Source organism: Ictalurus furcatus, chromosome 12 (assembly GCF_023375685.1).
Source record: "Ictalurus furcatus strain D&B chromosome 12, Billie_1.0, whole genome shotgun sequence".
NCBI classification, from domain to species: domain Eukaryota; kingdom Metazoa; phylum Chordata; class Actinopteri; order Siluriformes; family Ictaluridae; genus Ictalurus; species Ictalurus furcatus.
Window position 1 is genome coordinate 16,864,502 of NC_071266.1, and position 18,371 is coordinate 16,882,872.

General features: G+C 37.2%; 1 protein-coding gene across 1 annotated transcript in view; it reads right to left on the reverse strand.

The window, feature by feature from the left end:
* The window catches only part of si:dkey-240h12.4 (death-associated protein kinase 2), a 32,787-nt gene extending 17,773 nt beyond the window's left edge, over nucleotides 1-15,014 (reverse strand). Inside the window, exons 1-2 of the mRNA XM_053638131.1 lie at nucleotides 14,766-15,014; nucleotides 638-789 (exon numbers count right to left, since the gene is read on the reverse strand). Coding sequence (XP_053494106.1) covers nucleotides 638-699 — 62 coding nt within the window. The 5' untranslated portion in view covers nucleotides 700-789; nucleotides 14,766-15,014. The remainder of the gene's footprint in view (nucleotides 1-637; nucleotides 790-14,765) is intronic.
* Between the last annotated feature and the right edge of the window lie 3,357 nt (nucleotides 15,015-18,371).

Genomic DNA, 18,371 nt, shown 5'->3' on the forward strand with positions numbered 1-18,371 from the left:
GACAAGGGGTATAAATAAGACAGGTTCCACCTGCACTCCCTAAGCAGGTTCTAATCACTGGCACCCAATCTTGAACACCTGATTCTAAATTTATGGACTTGAAGGTGTGATAAATGTAGGGGTGTACTTACTTTTTCCATGTGACTGATCTTTTTACTTAACTTGTGAAAATTACTACAAAATGTCAATTTTGTGTACTGTTTCAAAGAGGATCAAATGTTTGCTCGTCCAAATATGTAAAAAAACAAACAGACAAACAAAACCAACAATGTCCATGGGGTGTACTTATTTTTCACATGACTGTATATTGAGTCAGGCTTAATACATATATTGAAGATTGTAAAAACATGCTTTTCTGATTACTGCGGATGTACAGAGTGGTTATTTGCGTTAGCACAGACTTCCTGTCAGCTCAAACCAGCCTGGCCAGTCTCCTTTATCTTCTCTCATCATATTGACATCACATACGTTATAAATAGAATGGATTATAGCCCGAAACTCACCTCATGATTGTATGTGGTTTTGAAATACATTTTCCTGTTTTACAAATGAATACATTCAATGTATGATATTTATCCAACTTAATCGACACTTCATATCACTGAACAGAAAGCATGCTAATATACAAAATCCTTACCTGCCCAGTACCTCCCTGATTTCATATAAATCCTCAACATTCTCCAGTTTAAAACATGCCATGATGCTTCTTCTTCCACTTTTTTCTGTAGAGTCAGTGATCACAATGTCGCCTCCAGCATTATTCCTGATATGATCTCTGGAATGTTCAGTCTGAAAAAGAGGAATTTTTATTGTTTTTTTGGTCTATTTGAATAGATTTTTAATATCACGTATTATCACTTTTCACCAAACAATGAAGTCATGGTCAAGACATATTAGGGTGTTTCTTCAACTACAAGCATTTTTAAGTTCCAGCAGTGAAATTTTAGATTTATGTTCAAATTTGTCATATGACGCTTGATAACTATAAAAACAGTGTCATTACACACCTTGACATGAAAGATAATTACTGATTAATGTGATTTAATGAATTATTACATTATGAAGCATTTATAAGTCCAAACACCATTTTTCTCCATGTCCAACTTCTGTGGTCTCAATGTTGAGATACATTAAATGACCTAATTCTATTCTATTATTTATTATTTAAAATGAAATGGCTTCATATAAATATTACTTTAAACCATCTTAAAATTGTTTTTTTTTTACTGATCATTTACATGATTCTTTCATCTAAATGTGCCTGTCCCACACTTTTGAGTCCTTACCGCAACATTGAACTAATGTCATAGTAAAAGTTTTTTTCAAAGCCAAACAAATCTAGTTTCTATGTAAACAGAAGTTCGCACTTGAGCACACGGCTGACCATCCACTCTAGGTCTCTCACAAGATCCAGAAAAGTAAGTATTTATTGTGTGTCCTTACCATACAGATTAGTAACTGTGTATTTTGAACTACATTTTAAAAATACATTCATATTACTGTTGAATTTATGTATATTAGATGCTAAGAGTCTAAACTAATGTAGCAGACCTTGCTAGCTGCCAATTATCTGTTTTATTAGCAAAAATGTCATTTCCGCAATGTCTTTACTTCAGCAGCTTTAGCTGTCACAGTAGAGAAAAGGTTTATACTATATATTATATTGCAAATATTAAGTCTATTGTAAACCAAATATATTCAGCAAAATGCTTGTTCAATGAACCATAAACAATTATTGCACATGCACCTGTGGAACAGTCTTTAAGACACTAACAGTTTGCAGGAAGTAGGCAATTAAGGTCACAGTTACAGTAACTTAGGACACAAAAGAGACCATTCTACTGACTCTGAAAACACCAGAAGAAAGATGTCTAGGGTTCCTGCTCACCTGCGTGAACGTGCTATAGACCTGCTGCAGGGAGGCATGAGTCCTGCAGATGTGTTCAGAACAATAAACTGCAATGTCTGTAATGTAAGATGCCTGAGACAGTGCTACTGGGAGACAGGAAGGACAGCTGATTGTCCTTGCAGTGGAAAATTACAGGTAACCATGTCCCCCCGCCAGTCATGATCGAGAACTTGCAAATGCCTTGGTGGAAGAGTGGAGTAACATCTCACAGCGAGAACTGACAAATCTGATGCAGTCCATGAGGATGAGATGCACTGTAGTACTTAAAGCAGCTGGTGGACACCAGATACTGACTGTTACTTTTGATATTGACCCCCCCTTTGTTCAGGGACTCATTATCCCATTTGTGTTCATCAAATGTCTGTGAAACTTATTCAGTTTATGTCTCAGATGTTGAATATTTTTATATTAATACAAATATTTACACATGTTAAGAAATTTGCTGGAAATAAAGGCAGTTGAATCTGAGAGGTGTTTTTTTTTTGCTGAGTATATAAATCTGCTTCAGCCCACAGTGCGTCGTCACCTTTGCTTGTGCATCAGAGCCTTCCACAGGAGCCCTCCATCAGCATCCTCCGACATTCCAGGAAACCAAGACTATACTGACAATTTCTGATGTGGGTGCTGATTAGTAAATGGTGTCTTTCTGTATGGTCCTTATCCAGACATCATCTATAATACTGGAATCCATTTCTTCATCGTGCCACCTTGATCCTGCTCCTCCATTTCTCCTCACACACAGTCATTCTGTCCTTTCTGCACCTATTTCTCACTTCATAAACAGATGTTTAGCTTCTGTTTCTCTCCCTCTACCACTTAGAACTGCGGCAGTGACTCTAGTTCTTAAAACACCTAACCTGGACCCTACTGTTCTCTCTAATTTTCAACCTATTTCTAACTTACCGTTCATTTCTAAAATACTGGAAAGTACTGTCGCCTCCCAGCTCCAGTCTTTCCTTACTAAAAATAATCTTTTTGACCCCTTTCAATCTCGCTTTCGTCCTCTTCATAGTACTGAAACTGCCCTTGTAAGGGTTGTCAATGACCTATTACGCTCTAGCAACTCTGGTTCTCTTTCTATTCTTCTATTACTTGATCTTAATTCCACTTTTGATACTGTCTGTCATGACTTACTTCTCTCCTGACTTTCGGATATTGATGTCACCAATGCTGCTCTTTCCTGGCTTACTTCTTTTCTCACGGATAGACAGTTTTACATTTCTATGCAGGATTATATGTCGCCGACTGTATCTTTGAAATTAGGTGTCCCTTGGGGATCGATTCTTGGACCTCTACTATTCATATATATATATATATATATATATATATACACCACGGTTTCAGTTACCACTGTTATGCTGATGACATTCAAATCTATACAGTTTGTAGATCTGCTCCCACTCTCCAGAGTGATCCACTATCAGCATCCATCCATCCATCCATCTTTAATACTGCTTTATCCTTTTCAGAGTCACGGGGAATCCCGGAGCCTATCCCAGGGAGCATCGCGCACAAGGCGGGGTACACCCTGGACAGGGTGCCAAGCCATCGCAGGGCACACTCACATACACATTCACACACCCATTCATACACTACGGACACTTTGGACATGCCAATCAACCTACCATGCGTGTCTTTGGACTGGGGGAGGAAACCGGAGCACCCGGAGGAAACCCCCGCAGCACGGGGAGAACATGTAAACTCCGCACACACAGCGCCTTGGTGGGAATTGAACCCCCAGCCCTGGAGGTGTGAGGCGAACGTGCTAATCACTAAGCCACCGTGCACCCTACTATCAGCATGTGTCAATGAAATAAAAGGATGGTTTAACTCCAATTTTTAAAACTGAACATGGACAAAACTGAGATCATTATTAGCGGAACACCTACACTTACTAAAAATATCCTTTATGATCTTTGTCATTTACGTGACATTGATCTTACTCTCATTATACCATCTAGTACTGTAAAATGTTTAGGCATCATCTTTGATCCCTCCTTTTCCTTTGAAGCTCATATAAATTTGCATTGCTCAGCTCTGTCCCTTCATTAGTCTGTCAGCTTCATAATGCTGAAACACTGGTTCATGCCTTTATTTCCTCACATCTTGATTATTGCAATGCTCTCCTCATTGGTTTACCTGCTAATTCTATTGCTAGGTTGCAATATATTCAAAACTCTGCAGCTAGACTTCTTATACATACCAAGTGCTCAGCTCACATTACTCCAATCCTGTCTGAACTGCATTGGCTACCGGTTTCATTTCACATTAAATATAAAATAATCCTGCTTACATTTAAATCACTTCACGGTTTGGCACCTTTCTATCTTAGTGAACTGCTTTTCCCCTACAACCCGAACCTCTCTGTCAGGTCCTCTGGGCTCAGACTCCTCTCTGTCCCTAGATCTCTACCATGGGTGGCAGGTCTTTCAGTGTAATAGCACCCAAAATCTGGAATTAACTCCCTCCGACTCTTCACAGCATCACACCCATCCCCGAGTTCAAATCCCAATTAAAAATGTGTCTGTTTTCTCAATGATATCTGTCCTAATCTGTTGCTATGCATTTTTTCAGTGACTGTACTATCTGTTCTGTGTTTTTCATTTTCTGTGTTTGATTGTTCATTGTTTTTCACATTTTGTGTTTGTCACATTTTGTGAGCTCTGGAACGGCGCTATATATAAATTAAACATATTATTATGATTTATCCAAGATGTTAATACCGAGACTTGTGCTTTGGTCAAAACAATGCACAGGGTTGGGGCCAATCGGATTTATTGGCCCATGAAGGATGATACACACACGAGAGTGTGGTTGGGCTAGTAGCAGAACCAAATCCAGTGACATCAAGGCACATGATGCTTACTGGCTCAGTGTGGAAGGAACTCGTTTTCATCAGGAACCTGTACATGTACCAAAAGCCTCAAAATTGCAATGAGATTACTCCTCAGTCTGAAATGAGAAATAGTTGAGCTTGGTACATAAATGTAATGCTGTGGTGAGATACTGTTATGGGTTTGCGTTAGTGTAGTAGTATTAATGTTCGTGCCATATCAACTTTAGGCTATAATATTTTTGAAACATGAAAATCAGTTTGACCCAGTCTTTACTGCAATACCTCTACTACCTTTGACACATGTAATACCTTCTGTTTTTTGTCTGTTACTGTTCTTCTAATCTATACAGTAGCCTGTTGTCAAAGTTACATTATTAACACTTACCATTAACATTCTGTCCTTACCGACACCATGCAAAAATTATTTTAACATTTAAGTAGAGATGCTTTACACATTAGAATTGCGATATAGTCATTCTGAATCCTTTCAAAGAAGTAGTCATGCAAGTACTCGGCATAGTAAAAGCATAGTAAACGCATGGTAAACGCATGGTAAAAGCATGGTAAAAGCATAGTAAACGCATAGTAAAAGCATGGTAAAAGCATAGTAAAATTATGGTAGAAGTATGGTAAAAGCAGAGTAAATGCATGGTAAAAGCATGGTAAAAGCATGGTAAACGCATGGTAAAAGCATGGTAAATGTGTAGTAAAAGCATAGTAAATGTTTGTAAAAGCATGGTAAAAGTATGGTAAAAGCATGGTAAAAGCATAGTAAAAGCATAGTAAAAGTATAGTAAAAGTATGGTAAAAGCATAGTAAAATCATAGTAAAAGTATGGTAAAAGCATAGTAAAAGTATGGTAAAAGTATGGTAAAAGCATGGTAAAAGCATAGTAAAAGCATAGTAAAAGTATGGTAAAAGTATGGTAAAAGCATAGTAAACGCATAGTAAAAGCATGGTAAAAGCATGTTAAACGCATGGTAAAAGCATAGTAAAATCATAGTAAAAGTATGGTAAAAGTATGGTAAAAGCATAGTAAACGCATAGTAAAAGCATGTTAAACGCATGGAAAAAGCATAGTAAACGCATAGTAAAAGCATAGTAAAAGCATGGTAAAAGTATGGTAAAAGCATGTTAAACGCATGGAAAAAGCATAGTAAACGCATAGTAAAAGCATAGTAAAAGTATGGTAAAAGTATGGTAAAAGCATAGTAAAAGCATAGTAAAAGTATAGTAAAAGCATGGTAAAAGCATAGAAAACGCATAGTAAAAGCATGGTAAAAGCATGGTAAAAGTATGGTAAAAGCATGGTAAAAGCATGGTAAAAGCATAGTAAACGCATGGTAAAAGCATGGTAAAAGCATGGTAAATATGTAGTAAAAGCATAGTAAAAGCATGGTAAAAGCATAGTAAACGCATAGTAAAAGTATGGTAAAAGCATGTTAAACGCATGGTAAAAGCATAGTAAAAGCATGGTAAAAGCATAGTAAAAGTATAGTAAAAGCATGGTAAAAGTATAGTAAAAGCATGGTAAAAGCATAGTAAAAGCATAGTAAAAGTATGGTAAAAGCATGGTAAAAGCACAGTAAATGTGTAGTAAAAGCATAGTAAAAGCATAGTAAAAGTATGGTAAAAGCATAGTAAAAGCATGGTAAAAGCATAGTAAATGTGTAGTAAAAGCATGGTAAAAGCATGGTAAAAGCATAGTAAAATCATAGTAAAAGCATAGTAAAAGCATGGTAAAAGCATAGTAAAATCATAGTAAAAGTATGGTAAAAGCATGGTAAAAGCATGGTAAAAGCATAGTAAAAGCATGGTAAAAGCAAGCGATGTCCTTTTGTAGCTGCACCATTGTTACAGATTATGCAACAGTTTCCCCTGTGGCACAGGGACTGTTTGCTGAAGCTTACATTACACACTCATTCCTCACATACTAACACAATTCTGTCATTCTGTTTTTTTAATGATTTCATTATGATGAACAAAACCACCAAGGATTGAAAGAGAAGCAAGTTAGGAGATGGAGGAGGGAAGATGAAGGACAGAATACTACTTCTAAGTGACAGAACGCTAATGCTAAGTGAGGAAGAAACTGCTGATGAAAGTAATGAATGGAGAGTAGAGATGATCAGCTGATTCAAAATAGTGAATGACTAAAAATCTGAATGGAGTGTGTTTAGTATTGACTTCAGATTTGAGTTCTTTTTTGGCAAGTCATGGCTACAAACAACTTTTGATAGCATTTGCGAACACTGCAAACTTTATCATTTCTCTACAACAGCAAACCCTAAGATGTTTTATTCCTCTTATGCAGCAGCAATTTGCCAACAATTACAACTCTAATTTATTAAATAATGACATCATGTCGTACTTTTGATTCGTTTATAAAATATTAGCATAATATAGCATAATTAAATGATTTTTTTTTCTATTTTTCAGTACAGACATTCCAGCTGTACTGTTACAGCTGTTTTTACTGTCACAAAAGTGCTGAAACATGAAAAATTATAAATATTCATTTAGATCTAACAATCGAGTTTGTCTGTACGTTGATTAATTTAAAGCTAATACTTGTGTATATACAGCAGAACTCATTTAAAGGTAAGAAGTTTTACTTTGTTTATTTCTGATGTTGTGTGCACCTATGTTGATTTGACGTCACTCCGTAAACAAGGAATGAACTCAGAGTTGAGAAGAATACCCCTAGTTGACTTCTCAGTTGCTTTGGCGTTTCATGTCACAGTAGACAGAATCCCCATTTATTTGTAGAGAAAGAAAATTGTCATTTTTCAATAGAGTTTTTAAAAAAGATTTTTAACAATTTTTTTACCCTAGTGTGAATGTGCATGTGCATGGTGCCCGCGTGATGGACTGGCGTCCCATCCAGGGTGTATTCCCAGGTAACACCCAGTGTTCCTTGGATGACTCATTCATTTATCTGCTTCCCACACAAGTACAAGTACATCTCAAAAAGTTCATTTTTTCCATAATTGAATTAAAAAAGTGGAACTTTCATATGTTCTAGATTCAGTACACATAAAGTGAAATATTTCAAGCCTTTTTTTTGTTTTAATCTTGATGATTATGGCTTACAGCTCATGGAAATCAAAAATCCAGTATCTCAAAATATTAGAATAAATTGATTTATATTTATAATATATATGATATATATAATAATATAATTTATAATACAGAAATGTCGACCTTCTGAAAAGTATGTTAATTCATGCCCTCAATACTCGGTCGGGGCTTTAAACCTTTTGCATGAATTACTGCATCAATGCGGCGTGGCATGGAGGCAAGAAGCCTGTGGCACTGCTGAGGTGTTATGGAAGCGCAGGTTGCTTTGATAGCGGCCTATAGCTCGTCTGTATTGTTGGGTCTGGTGTCTCTCATAGATTCTCTATGGGATTCAGGTCAGGCGATTTGGCTGGCCAAACAAGCACAGTAATACCATGGTCAGCAAACCAGTTACTAGTAGTTTTGGCACTGTGGGCAGGTGCCAAGTCCTGCTGGAAAAGGAAATCAGCATCTCCATAAAACTCGTCAGCAAATGGAAGCATGACGTGGTCTATCTCCTGGTAGACGCTGCATTGACTCTCGACTTGAGAAAACACAGTGGATCAACACCAGCAGATGACATGGCACCCCAAACCATCACTGACTGTGGAAACTTCACACTGGACTTCAAGCAACTTGGATTCTGCTTCTCTCCACTCTTCTTCCAGACTCTGGGACCTTGATTTCCTAATGAAAAGCAAAATTTACTTTCATCTGAAAAGAAGACTTTGGACCACTCAGCACCGGTGTTTGTAGTAAAAAGGTGTTTTGAGTTAATTATCTGATTAGAGCTCTTCTCAAGTCGATATTGCTGTATTATAAATTCTTTCTTCTAATAAAAGACACTGATTTTTCCAGTATCTCATTTCCATGAGCTGTAAGCCGTAATCATCAAGATTAAAAAAAAAGGCTTGAAATATTTCACTTCATGTGTAACCAATCTAGAATATATGAAAGTTTTTTAATTAAGTTACGGGAAAAAAATGAACGTTTCCATGATATTATCATTTTTTGAGATGCACCTGTATAATGATGACTGCCCAAGTATATTTTGTATAAATTTTACAAAAACAAAAAGAGACTGAAGAGACAGCATTGAAATCGATATCAATTCCTTACTGCCAATGACATGTGGTGACTCTTTGTGCTTTTTTGGGGGAAAAAAAAGCTACTGTTCCTCTGCAGCTCTGTTTCGGTTGCTCCAGTGGAAATATTTGCTTCTCAGTGTGCTAGATTAGCCTTACTAAATACAATCAGAATGAATGCCTATATTAATGCTCAACTGTAGTGAATAATGCAAAAGAAGAGGAAATAAAAAGAAACATTTGAAGTGGTTTTGTCACTACCAGGCATTGAAATTTGGTTTGTTAGAAGGAGCTGTGATTGTGAGGTTAAATGGTAAAAGACAGGTTGAGAGAAAAAGAGATGAGCGTGGTAGGCAAACAGACACCAGCACCAGCTAAGCTTATTTTAGTTATGTGCAGCACATAACTAAAATAGTTTTTGTTGTTTTAGTAGTCATACTTTATATATACCCAAAATCCGTACTCCATATCAACCACACCTGTCTCTAATATTACACTCAAAGAAGGAGAAAACATAAAGGAACTTAAACTTACACATTTTACCTTTACCACAGATGCAGTCCATCTACCAAGATGTATTTGCTATGCAAATTTTGCTCCTTAGTTTTACCCTGATGCTATGAGTCTAATGTAGCTAACAAATAAGGGAAGCTCATAGCCACCAGTTTAGAAAGCTACATACACACTCAACTCGAACCTCAGCAGGTTAGATAATGTAGAATTTCTGCTAGGTCTTTTAAAACACTAGAAGCTAACATCAGATTCAGGTATTTATTCAGATAATATACAGGCTTACAGTTTACTGATACAACTTAGCCATGTGTTATAACCTAGTTACGCAGTTTGCAAAATTTTGAACTGTTACTGCTGTTACTCTTGTTAGCAACATGAGCGTCACAGCACCAGTAAAAAGAACTAAAGAAGCAAACTGGACACCAAACATGCCTTAGGTAGTGGATTACATTCAAGATAAAGGAGAAGCTCCTGTCTGAACTGTTCCTTTAAGAAGACAAGTAGCTTTACAGCAGAACTACACACAGAGAACAGGCAGACAGAAATGAGCAGACAGACAGACAGAATGGTAGGCAGAAAAAGATAGACAGACTGACATCCAGTTGGAGATGATATTGTTTATCAAGACAGACAGACACACACACAGAATGGTAGGCAGAAATAGATAGAACGATGGATATATAGATAAATAAATAGATAGATAGACAGACTGACATCCAGTTGGAGATTATATTGTTGATCAAGACAGACACAAATACAGTTGGATTATCCTGTTTCTCCAGACATTCAGACAGACAGACTAACAGACAGAGAGAGACAGACAGATAGAAAGACAGAGACAGAGAGACATCCAGTTGGATGATCTTGTCTCCCCAGACATTGAGACAGACAGACTAACAGACTGAGACAGACAGACAGATAGAAAGACAGAGACAGACAGACATGCAGTTAGATTATCCTGTCTCTCCAGACATTAAGTCAGACAGGCGAGATGAAAAGACAGACAGTTGGATTATCATGTTTCTCCAGATATTCAGACAGATGGATGGATGGATGGATGGAGAGCTAGATAGAGACATCAGGATGGATGATCCTGATTCTCCACACATTCAGACAGACAGATGGATAGACAGAGATAGATAGAAAGACAGACCAAATGGTGAATGGTGCACTTATATAGCGCTTTTATCCAAAGCGCTTTACACTGGTTCTCATTCACCCATTCACACACACACCAATGGTAGAAGAGCTGCCATGCAAGGCACTAACTTGCCATCAGGAGCAACTTGGAGTTCAGAGTCTTGCCCAAGGACACTTCGGCATGTGGAGTCATGTGGGCCGGGAATCGAACCGCCAACCCTACGATTAGTGGACAACCCGCTCTACCACCTGAACCACAGCCGCCCTGACTAACATCAACAACAAACTGACTGACATCCAGCTGGAGATGATCTTGTTTATCAAGACAGACAGACTGTTTGTCTGTCTGTCTTGATAAACAAGATCATCAGGTTGATAAACAAGAGACATCAGGTTGGATAATCCTGTTTCACCACACAGACAGACAGACAGATAGACACAGAAACAGACAGACAGACAGACAGACCACTACATTTATTTCAGATAAAGTGTGAGCACTTACCTAACCCCTAACATGCCAACCCCACAAAAAAAACCGTACTCACTCTTACTCCTCTACTCTGCGCACTTTGCTTCTATAGAACTCAATTATAAATATTGTATAGTAGCATTACTTGTATTGTTCTCTGCTTGACATATCTCTTTGCTTGTATTTCCTCATTTGTAAGTCGCTTTGGATAAAACGTCTGCTAAATGAATAAATGTAAATGTAAATGTAAATGATCTCATTTGTCAATAATTCTGCTGAGGTACAGTGTAATACATCCCTCAGTAGGTGGAAAGATAAACTCATCAACAGACAGATTCATACATACTCACACATACAGTATGTACATTGCCTTTATCACTGCTGCATTCTATCAGGAGTTTATAAGTATTTTCCTGATAGAGGCCGACATACGCCTCCTCCCATCGGCTTCCTTCGCTGTCATAGCAGGAAGTCAATCGCAAGACACAACAATAAAGTTCATTCAATCAGAAACAGTCACTCTTGAGCCATAAACCACAGTGGAACAAGTGCTATCACACTGCTGAGGGACAGAAATGCTGAAGCTGAGCCAACTTCCACCTACCACAACTGAACTATGAAGACAGCATAATCTGTACAGAGTGTGTAAGCATTCCTCTGTGTTTTGATGGCGATTTGACGGAGCAGGAGCATCACAGGCGTTGATTTTAAAGTCAGTATCAGTCAGTATTGATCACAAACTAAACTGATTATGCTTATGGGCATCTCATTACGACACGGCACTATCCAAAAACTTGATCAAGTCATAAGAAAAGCACAAGGTATTAGACATCTTTAGGCAGAATACCTGCATTTACTTTTGTTTTTGTTAAAGCCTAAATAAAACATTTCTATGTTGTTTTAGTCAAATATATGTCTTTCCTTAATGTAAACATTAATGTAAAACAGAATGTTAGTCAAAACAAGGCAGTGGTGGCTTGGTGGTTAAAGGCTCTGGGTCACTGATCAGAAGGTCGGGGGTTCAAGCCCCAGGTGCCACTGTTGGGCCCTTGAGCAAGGCCCTTAACCCTCTCGGCTCCAGGGGCGCTGTATCATGGCTGACCCTGCGCTCTGACCCCAGCTTCCTGACATGCTGGGGTATGGGAAGAAAAGAATGTAACTGTGCATACGTATATGTGATCATTATCATTAGGTTTCCCTCAAGTGACCAGAAACCAGAGACCAGTTGGTAAAAATATGAATAAGACCCAAGCTGAATAGAGCAGGTTGTCATACTACAATGACATGAAGATACAACAGTCATCCTGTTTACTATTGCTACATAGACATAGGGGTAAAGTTTGAGTAATGCACAGCAAATGGAGAAGTATTGAATTAACACATACAATCCAGAACACAGGCAGTGGGTTAACTTTTATGGCTTGTGTGTTGTGTGTCCTTTTATGGAAAAGGAGGCAGAGCTCTATGGTTAATTTCAGGAAGGGGAAAAACATAAACAAAAGTCAATGAAATCCAATGCAAGGCAATACTGTGTGTCACATCGCCTTTAAAATTCCATGATAATTATCAGATATATATTATTAGAACCATTCAAATGTTTATATTGCATTAATATGGCTGTTTTTTTTTTTAATTCACTTATAATTATTCTGTAATGCAGCTGTAAATTTGTAACTAATGTCTGTGTGCAAAACAATAGAGTTCTTACTAATAACAGTTGTCAACAAACCTGGAACAGTGTGCATAGGGAACATCAGGAAAAAAGAGTCGCTTGAGGATATGAATGAGAGAATGTTATTACTTTGTGTAATTGTGGCCTATTCAGTAGCTAGACAATAGCCTTCTAGTTACACGGCTAATCAGTAACTGGTGCGTGAGATAAATAAACACACTCGGCTGAGGGGCGCTTGCTGATAATGTTGAAGCTTAAACTTTATTTCATTTCACAATCATTTTTAAAAGTTATGTCTGTAAACCAGGTCACTGCGTAGTCATTTATCAGTGTTAAAGCAGTGTACTATGGGTAATAAATAAAGTCTCTCATTCCTTAAGACTAAACAGTATGGGCATGCAATAATACTGTCTATCAAAAAATTTTAAAAAGTATACAGGGGTTTGATAGTTGGTGTTTTCATAGACGTAAGCAGACAAAACCCTTCAGAGGCCCCAGCAGTCCTATGGGTCTCAGACCCTTTCCCTTTCTTTTCGAAGATATTTTCAGCAATAGGCTATTGATTGACAAGGTGACTTTAAACTAACAAATGTAAACCAAATTATAGTCTGAAATTTAATTATTACTTTTAAAAATGTCATTAGCATGGATGCCAGTTAACTACATTTTAAAATTCATTACAAGAAAAAACACCCAACTCTGTCTCATTTAAAAACAAAATACATCCATTGCCAGCAAAGTCACTTTGGGAAAATGAGATATTAGAGCCGGAGATGGGTTTTCGGAAGGTAAATGCATGTTTTCAATTATTCAATTATTGAAAAAAATAATTACGTTTCATTTTTAAGAGTTACAAGGGATAAATGGTGCCCCAATCATGGAATCATCCCTAATACACTTAGGTTTGAAAAGACCGAAATATCTGTTTTGCTTTGTCTAAAACTATACTTGCCAAATTATGTAGTTCTGCCTTCTTTGGTTCATACGTCTGCTCAAGCTCTCTTTAATGCAAACCAAAGCAAGTGTAACTCACATCCAGTTTCTTCATATAGACTATGGGTTCCCAACCTTTTTTTTTTTGCCACGCCTTCAACCTGAATTATTTGCCTTAAGTGCCTTCAAGTAGGCTAGTAAAACTTTTGCAATAAATGCCAAAACGTGTTATTTACATCACTCTGTTATACCTGCACTTCTAATTCCAATGGTATTCCTGTGTACTCATTACTAATACACACCGACTTCATTCAATCAATCTGTACAATTTCAACATTCATGCAAACACATGCACATACACTTGGTTTAAACATGCACCATCTGAGACATTCATGAATATTTCCTGCATGTCTTGTTCAATCTTGTTCCTGCATTTATTATTTAGGTGACTGCACTGTGTTGATTGTTGGGGCGAACCTACAGTAATTACCACCATTTCTATCAGTCCTGCAATGTCACCATGGTTCAGTGGGATGAAAGATGGCATCTCCAGGAGCATGCAGCAGTATGATTCATGTTGCATGGTAAAGCTATAGAAAGCACTGTACAGAAGATGTATGCGCAAAGCTGAGCAGAGTTCATGAGGTACCTAGTAAAGCGCTCGTGCTTTGCTCCTCACGCTTAGGAGATTCAATTCAGTGCAGGATCACGACTCAACTGGGCTATATGAGCTGCGTGACTGCACGTCGACTGGAGGAAGAAAAAAAAAAAAGAAAGAAAGAAAACTCTTATCTGCGCACACCTGGACCTAAAGAAACACCGAAATCACCCCTGTAGTCATTCATTTGCTGTGTTACAGGATAATAAATGGGAATTCTCACACGCGCGTGCATCTGAAAACTTGCTTTTCGACATTATCCCAGAATTCCGCTCTGTATCGCGACGTATTTTTTGGGAGGGTGAAAAGAAAGACTGCAGCTTGCTGAAATCCATTCGCCTGATCAGTATAGTGACTACACTGTATCCCAGCACTTATTTCCGTGTAGCCTGTCGCTCGCGCGTTACTGCAGTAACCTTCTAATCTACAAATCCACAGCAATTCGCGAATAAACTCAGTCACAAATCATACCCAGAGTCTAAACACCGACCTGTAGAGCCTGACGGTGCTTCTGCGTTCCTCTCTGCGTTCCTCATGTAGACCCTCTCACTGGATTCGAGGCTTTAACTTGATCACTCTCTGCACCGGACCTGGCCAGCGAGCACGCGCGTTCTGACCGAGTGCGCGCGCTCGCGCACTTCAAGATAACTAACGTCCATTACAGGAGGAGCTTAAGTCCCTCTCTGGCTCGGTCCCAAAATAAATAAAAATCAGAAAATAATCATAACCCCCCCACTCCCAACCCCGTGTACAAACAATACACTTACGTATTTGGTACAATGTAGTATACTATATAATATAGTGGCATTTTTGTTTTTTTGTTTTTTGCTTGGGTTAGCTAGCATTCCTCATAAATAAAAAATAATAATAATAATCACCAGCCGTAAAACTTTACTACAGCTCCATGCTGTTGTCGTTTTGACTAGTTCAAATTCCAGTTATAGATATTTATCAGTACGTTTTGACTAGTAAAAATACAAACTTAAAATAAATGTGTAAGATGTCCTTAACTATAGATCTCTAAAATCTAGTTTTAGATGTGTAAAATTCTGTTTATGCTAATCAGAGCTATATAGAAGTACAGAAAGTATGGAGCATATTCAATAATAGGCATCTGACTAAATAGCTAATCAATGTTTTTTTGCCTAAGATAAATAAACACACTCTACACAGCTATATGTTGCTGATCATGTTAAAAACGCAGCTTGTGAACAGTACAAAAAGCGGTGTACTATGGGTAATGCACAAGTCTCGAAAGTTTCTCATTCTGCAAGACTTAACACTATGGTCACAAAGTATTTGGACATCTGAGCATCATACCCATACCCTTTGTGTAGTGAGGTTAAACCAGCCGCTCTTCCTGAAAGCACGGTTACTCTAACAGCACGTAAATGTTGGGGCGCGACGTTTAGACACTTAGTGGTAATAGCGGAAAATGAGCGTCCGCGAGCTCCAACACAACTAAAGCAATAAAAAAAAAAAACTTTTAGGCCTATACAAAATGATCATTTGAAACTAAATAAGTAACAAAACGAACACAGTAATTGATAGTATTTATGAATATATAGGATTTTAAAAATCATTTACATTAAAAAAGTGCAACATCGAACAAGTTAAAAGAGACGCTATAAAGCATTAAGACAAATAAAAAGAAATGTACTAAAAAGATCTTTTGAGAAAGTACACCCTATTATTATTATTATTATTATTATTATTATTATTATTATTATTATTATTATTATTATTATTATTATTATTATGCTGCTGATTATTATTATACTAATAATAATAATTGGTGTTGTTGTAAATCTAACCATAAATAAATTTTAAAAATGTAAAACGTGTAGATGGTTCATTTCACAGAGGAAGTCTGATACCAAAATATTGTAAAATTTTACTTCATTTTAATGCTTAAGGGGACATTTTAAGTCTAAAACCCCCTCATATCAGTTCACACTGATACCAATTTGAAATGTCCATTTTTTTTATAGCCTAATGAATAAAAAAGTGCCTCCTGGCACATTTATATTCACAGATCCTGTGACTTTGAATTGCAATTATTTTAAAATTCTACAATAAAAGTAATTGATCTTTATTGTGAGAATAGAGTATGTAACTGTGAACAAATGTGAGTAGGTTTGATTGTCTACCAATTTGAAATATCCATTTTACAATGAACCAAAGTAGTCAAATATATTGACAGATCTTGTGATTTTGAAAAGCAATTACTTTAAAATTCTACAGTAAAATTTATCGATCTTTATTGTGAGCATAGTGTGGATCACTCTGAACTGATATGAGTATGAACTATTTTACTTCAGTATTAAGCAAATGAAGTGAAATATTAATATTTTAGTGTGTAATGAACTATATATACATTTTAAACATTTATTTATGGTTAGATTTACAACAACAACAACAATAACAACAACAACAATCATCATCATCATCATCATAATCATAATCATAATAAAAATATAGTTTCTTAAAAATGGGCTTAGTCAGTTTACCCTATTTGGCTCAATGTTATATAACATCTATTTAATCTTGATCAATTTGCCTTTTTTTGTTTAAATGTAAAGGATTATTAAAACTGTTATCATGTATACTCACAAATGCTTTCAATTTAAAGTGTTTGTTTTGTTACTTCTTTATTTTAATTTGATCATTGTGTATAAAGGTTAATTTGCTTTGGTTGTGTGGGAGCTCGTTTTCAGTGCTATTATCGCTGTGTCTAAAAGCCACGCCCCAGTTGGAAGCACACAAATGTCTAGAATGTCTTTGTATACTATAGCTTTGCAATTTTCCTTCACTGGAACTAAGGGGTCAAACCCAAACCTGTTCCAGCATGACAGTGCCCCCGTGCACAAAGCAAGCTTCATAAAGACATGGTTTGCCACGGTTTTAGTGGAAGAACTCGAGTGTCCTCCACAGAGCCCTGACCTCAACCCCACTGAACACCTTTGAGATGAACTGGACCACCGACTGCACCCCAGGTCTTTTCACCCAACATCAGTTAACCTCACTAATGATCTTGTAGCTGAATGAACACAAATACCCACAGCCATGCTCCAAAACTGAGTGGAAAAACCTCCCAGAAGAGTCGAGGTTATTATACCAGCAAAGAGGGACCAAGTCCATATTAATGACAATGGTTTTGGGGTGTGAAGATCAGGTATCCACAAACATTTGGCCATATAATGTCTCTACAGTTATTACTAGTCGTAAATGCTTTAGAAATATTTTAAATGAAGTTATAGAAAGTGAATATATCGTTTGAAACATCTAAAATATTAATTGTTACTAGTCTGAGAAGATCTCAACTGTGCAAAATTGCAGGAAGAGTGCATACATTATTATAGATACTGTATCTCATGCATATTTATGAGGCTGGTCTAGAACAGGGTAGGAATTATCTTGGAAAAGGTTTATGGGTGGGTGGGAGGGTTGGGGGATGTTGGGGTATGTGAATATCACACTTTATACTCTTTCTTGTACAATGTTCTAAATTGTGTACTATATTGACTGCATATATTCAAATGGCTTTACAGTAAAAAGTTGCTGTAATCATAAAAACTTTCCTGTGCTTATCCATTATACAGCCCTTATAATCCCACTATCTGGCCTCACCCAGAAGAGGATGGGTTCCTTTTTTGAGTCTGGTTCCCATGGGCGTAACCACACATTCTTTGGGGGGGTCGTGTCCCCCCCAATGTTGAGGAAATACCAATCTGTCCCCCCCAGTATACAGTACAAACTATTTTCTATATGTCCCCCTTTAATGAACCCTGCCAACAGATCTGCCTTTTCTTCATCTGTTCTATTTATTTATGTCTATTCCTTTTTAATATATTTCCGTTTGTTAAGGAAAATAGGTGTGTGCCCCCCCTCCAATTGTACACTTGGTTGCGCCCATACGCAACACAAGTTCGTTGATATATTTTAGCAGCACAGTCTGTAAGAAATGGAGACAGCAGCCAAACGTAGAAAAATGCAGCAGAGCATAAAAGCTTTTTTTCAGACAGTAAGTAACTAGATACCTAAATAGTAGGTAACCTTAGCTTAGTATAGAAGGCATCATACCATGGCTTGGTTT